Here is an 11,244-nt window from a genome sequence, read left to right on the forward strand (position 1 = left end):
CGAGCGATAGAGAAGAGAATGCAAGGATGGATGCCAATGATGGAGAATGGAACACAGTACCGTACCACCGCACAAGGAATCCGTCAACACCATGGAAGAGAAGAGAACCCACGGATAGTGGTAAAGATGGAGATAGGGCAGAATACGCAATGGAGGGATTAAACCCAGTGAGTCCTCTAGTGAAACCTCAGAAGCATCAGAAGCCTCAGGAACAGAGGTGGAAGGAAGAGGAGGGCGGAGGAATAAACCGCCAACCAGCAGCTGGCGACGAGCATGCGAAGGAAGAAGCTCCAGACAGGAGAGTTGAGGGGGTGCCAGCACACTAAAAATTTACAATATCACCGGTGAGAGCAGTGATCTGCCTATCATCAGATTGAGTGGCGTGAGATGCCTTGTCGACACTGGGAGTTCCAATACAATCCTCAGCCGGAAGGCGCTTAGGAGGCTGTGCGGAGTTCCTAAAGTTGAGGAAAAGGATAGGTGCAATCCAGGGAGGGGGGAGTTGGGGACACAAAATTAAGAGGGAATACTCAGATATTTTCTTTAAAGAGGGAGACTTGTTGGGGCGACAGGACAAACCATGCATAAAATCCCATTGAAACAGGAGAAAGTGACGTACGTAAAAGAAAGACGGTACTCTCATGCGTAGAGGTAGCAATTCGAGAAGAATTGAAGAACCTCAAGAAACAGATCATCATTGTTGACAGTACGTCACCCTATAACAGCGCCCAGTGGGCAGTGCAGAAGAAAAACATTTTTCCGATATAATAGTATGCTGGATCTACACGTTTGCCTGTTTCCGCAAATTCAAAACTTGAACAGTTTTGTAAATATAAATTTGTGGAAACAGGGAAAGTACTTGGTAAACAAAGTAAGTAACAAACTTGGTATCCACATATTGGTGAATTTTATCGACTATTAATTTCGGTTTACACTATTTCCTTCATGAAAAAGGAACAAAGTAAATATAGGTGAAAAGAAAGAAAACATAAAGTAGGCAATAGATGATAAAAAATCATAGAACTACTACATAGACTGCAAATTGAACTTTTGTACTACAATTTTTATTGGGCAATTGTTAAAATAATTAGCCAATGATATAATTTCTATATAAGCTTATATTTGTGTTGTGTCAAATAAGAAATAAACCTCCAAAATTAATTGACTAGATTTAAAAACACGTATTTACACTGAACTGATAGCATTTAAAAACAATCTTAAACTATGTAAAATTTGAAGTTTGGGGAAATTCTTTTAAATTCATTAAAACAAAAAGAAGTGCAAAAACATTTATTTGTTAGTAGCTCTAAAACAATGCTAGCTGAATACAAACGTGTGGATGGAGAACAGGCTCCCTTTAATTTGTGCTTAAAACCAACACTCAACGACAATAATTCATCTACACGCGATTTTGCCATAGTGTAATCTTGTTGAACCATACGTTTCGTTGTTATATTTATTTAAAAAAAAAAAACTAACCTATTCTGATGGCTAGGGAATCTTCTAGTACTGACTCCTACCCTCTCACTTCTTGCCCTCAGCAAACTTTAACCTCTCGGGTGGACCGTCCGTAGTTCAGATAGTTAGGCCTAGGTCTATCGTTCTGAGATTTGTGGGCGGCGCCAGTTCGATTCCAGCCTAATGGTTGAATTTTTTCACTAAGTGGCGGTCCCGCCATGGTTAGAATAGGTTGGTTACCAGTACTTAAATAACTAAGCAAACATCACCTTCGCTGTGGATTTCCTTTAAAATAAAAACACCTCTCCGCATAAGTTTTTTTTTTTTTTATCGTATTTGTTACTATTTACAAAAGTATTATTCTACTATTTATTACTCTTGTTATATATTTACAATTCTATCAAATATAGCTGTAGCTATTATTAATTAGTTTCGAATTCATCTATATTTATATTTCCTTAACTTAATTTTTCACTTTCTTAAAAAATAAAATTTTATAATTGTATCCTCTTTTTGTATATGTAATCTAATTTTCTTGTGAAACCATACAATACTTTTATCTTGTTTTCATTTAGCCAATGACGGAAGGCTTCAAAATGGGGCGAAACTTTGCTTACCATCAAATAGTTTTTTTTGTTGCTAATTTATACCTTTATAAAACAGTTTCTGTGACCTGATAAACCTCCTCAGATTTACGTGTTAGTTTAGAGTAAATTGAAAACAATAACCGATCTATTAGTCACTCTATATATTTATTACTGTATTATTATTATTATCATATATTATATTTATTGTTACAATTAATTAGTATTATTGTAAATAGCTTATAAAAATTTAACTTTTGCTCCAAACAGTTCCTATCTTATTGCATTTCTTTCTCTCTATTGTTATCCTTGCCCTTGGAAGAGGCGAGAACCAGTCACTAAGGAGTAAAATCTTTCAGGAAGTTCCTTTGTCTTTTGGAGACTTTCCACAGTATAAATTATTTGCTCAATGCTTCAAATATTATTACTCAAAATTTCTTTCTTAGAGTATGAATAAATGGAAATTGGTGAATATAAGAGATATTTCAGTTAACTAAGTGAGATTTTCCTCAATCAAAGTTCATTTCCTGATCCTAAAATAATCAAATCGTCAACAAAGGATAGATTTGACTTCTAACTAGCTAGAGTTAGAAGTGACTAATCATATCGTATTTGATCAATTTTTTAAATTTTGGCAACAATTAGTGAAAGCTGTCCTCATTTCATAAATTGGAAATCAGTCTTGAATAATCATATAAATACATTCAATGTATTACAGAGGAATGCAAAACAGCAGTTTTATAACATATCATGCAAAAATGGGTCTGGTAAAAATTAAAACACATTTAACCACGGTTAGGCTAGGCCAGTGATTCCCAACCCACAGATGTCTGCAAACCCCTAACATATGTCGGAGATTAAACCATGTGCGACCCATCCCACACCCGACAAAATTATGTTACTAAAAATAGTATTTTGGATCAATTTCGTTGTATATTTACCTGTTGAAATTTTTCAGCGGGCAAACAAATCAGAAAAGGTAGTTAAACAAATTGTCCTAACAATAAATCATCAAAAAAATAGTTTTGCCAGAACCTACTATCGATTTTTCTAGCCATTATGATATTGTTATCGACTACGCCGTGTAAATATCTATATTTCGCTACTATTATCCCACCCTTAAACGATGACTAGTACGCGGAACGACCTTTGACCAGATATGAATGACAAACATGCCCCCACCAAGACGCGAGCGGAGGTGGGAGGTTTTGATAAACAGAGCGCTCCCCCGAGCTACGTTCAGTCTACAGGATGTACCTCATGTTCGAGTCTCTGTACGCGGACCTCCTCTTCGTGGTCCTCACGTTTCTCTTCCTTCTCTACAGGTTCTCCACAGCAACCTATGGCTACTGGGCAGAGCGGGGAGTTCCCTTCGTGCCGCCGGTACCGCTCTTCGGCAACTCTCTCACGACGGCTCTCGGCATCCATCCTCTTGTAACGAAGCAAAGGATGAACTACGACTACTTCGGCGAGAACAGGTTCGGAGGTACATACGCTTTCCGTAGACCCACCTTCTTCATCAAAGATCCCGAACTTGTGGAACAGGTAATTATAACAAACCTATATTTTTTTATTGTTCAAAAGAAAATTGTCGTTTCAAAAATATTCTAAACATGGACAGAACCATTGTTTGTATTTAACTTTTACTTACCTAAATATGAAATAAACAGTAAGAGGGAGTATTGGCACAGTGAACAAATTTGAATATCAGTTTTCAACAGAAATACAAATTATCACAAAATGGTATATGTGTCTTGCCTTGCTCAAAAAACAAAAAAATTGAAACTGACATTACATATTCATAGTAGCTTTGTGTCTGAGTTGTTGCAATAACTTTCTTTAAAATAACATTTTAACCCGATTGCTGTTCGAGCAATTATTACTTTGTAACATTATACATCTTTGACGGTGAAAGGACATTATTCAAACTTAAATTTTTTAAACTGCTGTTTTATTTACAATTGACTGATTTCAGAAAGACACTTCAAAGTAACCTGAATCCAAATAATCTCGAAAAATGATAACTCTTTGAGTGTGTATGTGAAAGACCTAGCTCAAAAATAAAAAATTAAATGAATCGGAAATTATCATGTGATGTGACAGAAATTGTTTCGCTTTAATCGAGTTAAAGTCCCATAATCGATTTTACTCCTGATTGTTGTTTTCATGGAAATGATTCTAAAGATTTTCACTAAACTTCTTATACCAGTGTACAACTAATCGATCTTTAATATCAGCCAAGTATCTACAATTTTTCTAATCTTAAATAATTAACGATCTGTCATTAACTGTGATAAAAACGGATAAATGTAATATACTGAATTTAATAGTTAATTAAAGGAGAAACTTAATTGTTTTGCTCTCATCTTTATTATGACAATCTTTCAATGCCACTAGACTATACATATGAAATATTTTGTGGGGATAGGTATTTCTATCCTGAATATTAAATTGCTGCTTTGAAACATAAAAGAGTTAAGTTCATCTCAAAGTAGGATGGTGAGTGAATGTCATGTGAAGCGCAAAGACTTTTAACTAAGTCAGTGCGGTTTTTCTTTTTTCCTCCTAAAAGTACTTATTAAACAAATACACACATTCTTTAGCATATACCAATCATTCACATTAAAACATGAGATACACAGTGGGGAGAATCATTAATTTAAATAGACAAAACTCGCAGTACTTTCGGAAATAGTCTGAATTGTACTAAAATGTGGATTTCTGTATTATTTTGAGGGTAGAACATTAATTTAGAGTAGAATTTGGTTTAGAAATCGTTGTGTAATGTTTATTTACTCATATTCGATTTTTATGAAATGTCAACCAGATGTAACTTTGTAAGAGTGTGGTTTGTTAGTGTGATTGTTTAGATTTATATTAATGAAAACAATAAAAATAAATTATATATAAAAGGAAGATGGTTTGCAAATGGTTAAAAAGAACTCAAATAGTAATTAAACTATTTATTGTGAGCCAACGTTTTGTCTTTGCTTCACGTTCTTTCCAGGGCTTCACAGAGCAATATACTACAATACAAACTAACAAAGTAAGAGAATAGACAGCATTAAATAAAAATAAACTAAAATATGGCTGAAAATTATTTAAAATATGCGAAAGTTTAGATAAAAATGAACAAAGTAAATTTAAAAAAAAAAATAAGAAGTACTTTTAGCACGTAGTCCTGACAATGCCCGGCAAAATAAAAAAGACATATTCAAATTTTTATTTTATTTTATTTAAAAAGATCATAAATTAAGTTATCGTTCCATAGGACTCGGCTTATTTGAGAGATTCAATGTCAATTGTTACTTTTTGTAACAGTATTAGGATTGGAAGCTATAATGTACAAAAATTATCTATTTTTTTTTTTTTGGATATTATTTTTTTTTTCCAGCTAAATCAGCGATTTTACCCACAGTGCGAAGGTTAATTTGATGGGATTCCAACATTCAGTGGTACCAACGCGTAAGAAACATTTCGTATGAATACAGTGATTACAATGATTGCAAGAATAGTTGTGGCTCAGTTCAAAATTTTTCACATTGGATGATAGATCGATTTACTCATCCAGATGAGATTGATTACCAATAATACTGTCGATATTCCTGACCGAAAATATTTATCGGATACTCCTACCCTAAAGTTTCATTTGTTAGTAAGTTTGAAGAGGACGGCTCATACGGATATGAGTTGATAATGAAGAAGTGCCAACGAAGAGTTTGAGGACATTATATCAAGGGCTCAGAGAAATTCCACATTCTATGTAGTGATATAGTTTAATTTTTAATAACCAGATTGATTCCATTTCCTTCAACGAAGTGATTACTTTTTTCAATTTATTATCAACAATGAACTTTCAAGATAAAAAGTACAAATTTAGGACGAAAAAACAAAATAATTTGGTCCGATAGAAATGGTCCTGTGAGTTTGTAATGACCCGTAAGAAAATACTTCAAGAAATCTAACCTCCTTCATGAACACAACAATGCTTTTGAATTTGCCGCAACTTTTACGAAATTATACGAATATATTTTCCATGCATTTTAATTCAGTGTTAAAATACGTCTCTACAACGACATACCACAATGCTCTAGTGTACCTAAACAAGGTTTCCGTTTAACTGACTAACACATAACGTGGTGCCTAAATTGTCAATCAATCTGAAACTCTAGAAAAGTCGATGAGGCTTCTGTATTTTTTCATTCTATACAAAGGATTAAGCCGGGAAATGACTGCATATTTTTCGATTTCGAAATTTATTCAATCCCACCTTCTATTCAGAAAGTGTGAAGTTACAATTTACAAAACTATTATCCTTCCTATAGTTCTTTTCGTATGCGAATCGTGGCCTCTTACACAAAGGGAAGAACATCGCGTTAAAGTTTTTGAAAATAAAATATTATGTAAAATACTCGGAACGAAAAAGGATAAGTTAAAAGACTACTGAACACCGAATTAAGGGAACTGTACCCGGTAAATACAATTCAGGTTATTGCGTTGCAGCGAACAAGATGAGTAAGGTTGTAGGGATTAGTAATGGTAATGAACGATTCACAAAAATCTAAATTAAAACTGAACCAACGGGGAAACGTTGGAGTTAGACCGAAATGTAGATGGTAGAACCGCTATAATTGGTTATAAAATATTGGTTCACGTCTTCTGTCCAGAAACTTAAAAGTTAAAATTCACAAAACTATTATCCATCCTAATCTTTAGGGTTGTGAAACGTGACCTCTTAACATAAGAGAGGAACAGAGGTTTTTGAAAATAATAAGTGTTACCTAAAATATTGGGACCGAAGAAGGTTGAGTTAACCGGAGAATTTAGGAGGCTATACAATGCTGAATTGTGTAAACTATACCCGGGAGGTATAATTCAAGTGGTAGCATTATTACGGATAATATATAACAACTGAACCCTCAGGTATATGTCCGAAGGGTAGACAGAAGCGTAGATGGAAGGATTGCGTCAAGACTGATCCGATAGATTTGGGTTTGGACGGGCGTTACTGGATACACGTATACAGGCAGCAGTTGGTGGTATTGACATCCAATCTTTGAGTTTGCGAAGCCTTCATATTATTATTATTGTTTTTATTGTCATTACGTGTAATATTGAAGGATGTGATATAAACAGTTAGTTAAGCACATCGAAGGGACATACGGTCTTAGGGCAAGAATTTTTAATATATTTCCGAAAAGGAAACGTAACGAAATAGTACAGGGTCAACGTTAATTCACACTCAGGAAAACAGTGACTCATCTGAGTAAAGATTGAAAATAAAAATAAAAGGAGGAAAACAAGAGATGTTAATTATATATACAAAACGACCACCCAGGCTATAAGCTTTCGACCTTGAAATTCTTCTTAAGTTCGTGATTGTGTCATTGTCTATGTTTTATGGATAAGAAACATCGCATTTAAATTTGAAATTGCGCTGGGGAGGAGGCGCTTCATCTGCTCGGCAAAATATTTTATTATCGTTTCAGTTAGTGTAATAACGAATAATATATTTAAGTAATCAAAGTAAAGGTAAATTGTGACAGCAATATTCAAAACTTACACGCTAATATGAAAATTTCTATTTGTTTCTTGTTTTTGTTAATAGAGTATAAATGTAGTTATTTCTATCTTGACTATTGATTATACTATTATATAAACCTCAAGAGTTTGTTTGTTTGAAGATGCTAATTTTATTGAAGAAGGCTTTTAGTTGCTTCACACCTTGAAGCCATAACGCATAGTAAAAATCTTCCGTAACTACGTGTCCGCTATAATTGCCGTAACAACTTCATATCTGTGGAAGCTGATGTACTAAACCAACTTTTCAATAAGTATGAAAAATAAGATAAGTTTTTTCACTATGTGATACTCTTGTAAATATAGTCGGATGGTAAATAAACATAAAGTCTGTCCGTCTGTGCTTGTATAGTAATATTGAGCTAAAGCCTTGACCAATTAATATGTCTTACTGCTCACAGGTTCTATTCCAAGAATATTTAGAAAAAATTTGAATTCAAAATATTGAAAAAATAATGTATTAAATATGTAAGTCTCTTCGTTTCTGAATATGTACATTTTTTCTTTTAGGGTATGGCTCAACAGATTTCCAATTTCATGTCTTAAAATATTCAGAACCATGAGTTCCCAACAAATTTTAACCAAGCTGTAAAATTTAAGTGATATATTCCAGTGGGGCAACCTAATATTACGCCAACTGTTACTTTGAGATAGTCATTTTAATGTATGCACCATTACCAATTGTGTGTGTTGAGTAGACTTTCGTGATCACATATTGTTTGTAGGAATGAGCATGATATCACGTATATTTTGAATGATTTTTTTTCTTTCCAAGCCCCATGGGTGTGTGGGGTTGATATATAAAAAAGGGTTTAGGGTGTCCTATTTTTCATGCATGTAATGCATTTGAAGTGGCGGCTGTGGAAATTGGATCTTTTAAGGGGTAGTCTGTATTTTGTGTCATTCCAATGGAGACGGAGTTTGTTAAGTAAGAAATAATTTAGTTACTTTTACTGATTCTGTTTGTGTGTGTATCCCACCTATGCGGCCATCCTCTTAGTATTAGTGTCCTAAATAATGGGTTTCTGCAGAACAGTAGGCTGTCAAATAACGATATGTCTCTCGTTATACATTTTGTCACAGTCGATTGTCCGAATGTCGTAGGTATGTGGTCCGTCGTTGCTCTTTGAATGAAGAATGCCACCATACCTCTAATTATACCGCACTGAAACTGTTTGGAGCCTTTTGACCGTTGAAGGTGCAATGCTGGTCAGATCCATAGAGTATGGATGCCTAATACACTCTTGTAAATTAATAACTTGAGGCGAAGCGAAAGATTGGGAAAAGTTATTAGGTGATTAAGGTGAGTCTTGGTCCTAACCCACTTAATCTTCTTATTGCAGTGGCCAGCTAGAGTCAGGTGTCTGATGACCCATATATTCTATACTGTCTGCTGGTCAATTATATGCTCCCCTGTAGACTTTAGGGAGGAGGCGCTTTTTCTTTGCAAGGAGAAAATAATACAGTCGGTCTAGTTGGGATTAAATGTAATATTCAGCTCCTCCAGTTTCTCGGTTATATCCGTAAACGCCTTCTACGCCTGTCGTAGAACTGTTTTGAATTTTTTTCGCAGGGTTAAGCTAGTCTTGTTTTAATATTATTACTTGGCCTTAACAATCACATTATCATGATGTCTTGCGGATAACATCGATGGCATTAACGTTGAGGACATGTACATCAGCATTCTTGTGCCCTTGAAGTCGCTCTTGATGCCACAGTGCCAATTTTTTATTCCCTATTCAACTGTAAGTATTAAGTACAATTTCTGATGTATTTGGGTGCATTTACAATTCCTGTAAGAACTGTATTTTGTCTGTTTGAGTCCTTCGAAAACTACTTATAAATTATTCTGAAAAATACTTTATAGATTTTAATTTTAAAAGTTAGTTTGTATTTTATGGGGTTAATAAACGCAATGAAAGATTATTCCCATCTGTATTGTAATTGTATTTAATTATATGTCTGCAGTTTTTATTTGTCGCAGTCTCTTTCTCATGGTTTTTATAAATACTAAGTGAAATAAATAAATACTATATTATTAACTCTAATTAATACAACTATAAAAATGCAGATGATTTTTTCAAACAATTTTTTTTAATTGTGACTGATTACTTTTTTTGTCATCATAAATTTCGGATGTTATTCGGTTAATCATATCATTTGGTTTTATCATTGCGGCGAATAAGATGGGCGTGTAAGGTTGTAGGGTAGACCATATCGTAAGTGGAAAGTTGTAGGGTAGACCAGATCGTTGGTGGAAGGTTGTAGGGTAGACCAGATCGTAGGTGGAAGGTTGTAGGGTAGACCAGATCGTAGGTGGAAGGATTGTGCCGAAACTGATCTGGTAGATTTAGGCTATGAACCTTCAGATTTAGATTTGGACAGGCTTCGAACCTTCAGATTCGCTAAGATTTAATTCCCTCCTCCAAAACAATTGTCACATGTTACTTAAAATTCAATTAAAAATTCCGTTATCTTGTGATAATCAGAACCATAACCATTCATTAAATAAAAAAAAAGTTTGAAAATGGACTTCCCTGGTTTTGGAATGCAATGCTTCATGTATATCATAATACATCTAATATTGAAAATACATAAAATTCGAATGGCTGATTTTTTTTTTTAAATTGAAAACAACACGTTGGACATTGATCAATAATAAAAATAATATATATCAATAATAAGAGTACCTGTATCACCCTGTAATTTATCAATAAAATTTTCTTTATGTATGTCTGGAATAGGCCCTGGAATACTGTTTTCCCAAAACGTGTTTGTTCAAATTCTACACAGTATACATATTTTCACTATCAATTTCTTGAGATTTCTATTTATGTATATTTAAAGTGTTACTTTATTTTTTAATTATTACTTAATTATTATTTTATAATATTTTTTGTTTTCAATAAAATTTAGGTTAACCCAAGATCAAGTTATATGTTTAATCGTGTCGGAAATTAATTTTGGAAAATTAAATATCCACACTGTATAAAAAATTATCAGCTAAATATCAATACCGTTACTAGTATATCACAACGATATTTATGTTTCAATAATATATTGAAAAAACAAGAACTTGTTAAATCTTTCGAAAAATAATATTAATAATAACTTTATCGCACAATGTATTTATTAAAAATTCCAATCAACTTTAAAATGTCTCAGATAATAATTAAGTTTGTAAAGTGTTTTGATGGTGTATTTCGGAATATTTGTTTCTATACGAAGCGTCATTAACTGAAGTGTTTGTAGTTTGATAAATGTAGTTATTTATGATCTCGTTGCTTCATTTACACGAGAAGTACATACTTGTAAAAAAATATATATGTAAATAAAAAAAATAGTTGAAAAAAGTCTCTTAAAATATGTATCTAATCTTATTTTTTGCACTTAAGTATTCCATAATTGATTATTAAAATTATAAGATTATATGCTTGCATTGAACAGGGTCAATTTAAGGGCAATCTTTTGTTTTAATTTTTAATTTTCAATGCAAAAATTTCGAAGAAGATATTTAAAGTAAAATATTTTTTTTTAATTATTTATTTAATGTAATTTACAACTGTACAAAATAATACAATAGATAAATATGTAGTATGTTTCATATACATTTGAAAATCTT

The 11,244-nt window shown here is 33.1% G+C and overlaps 1 protein-coding gene across 1 annotated transcript in view; it reads left to right on the forward strand.

The window, feature by feature from the left end:
- The first annotated feature begins 3,273 nt into the window (after positions 1 to 3,273).
- Positions 3,274 to 11,244, forward strand: part of LOC106691175 (cytochrome P450 6a2-like) — a 17,425-nt gene continuing 9,454 nt past the window's right edge. Inside the window, exon 1 of the mRNA XM_067048915.1 lies at positions 3,274 to 3,587. Within this exon, the coding sequence (XP_066905016.1) occupies positions 3,294 to 3,587 (294 nt within the window). The 5' untranslated portion in view covers positions 3,274 to 3,293. The remainder of the gene's footprint in view (positions 3,588 to 11,244) is intronic.

The sequence above is a fragment of the Halyomorpha halys genome, unplaced genomic scaffold, assembly GCF_000696795.3.
Source record: "Halyomorpha halys isolate HHAL.00 unplaced genomic scaffold, Hhal_1.1 Scaffold2132.1, whole genome shotgun sequence".
Lineage (NCBI taxonomy): Eukaryota > Metazoa > Arthropoda > Insecta > Hemiptera > Pentatomidae > Halyomorpha > Halyomorpha halys.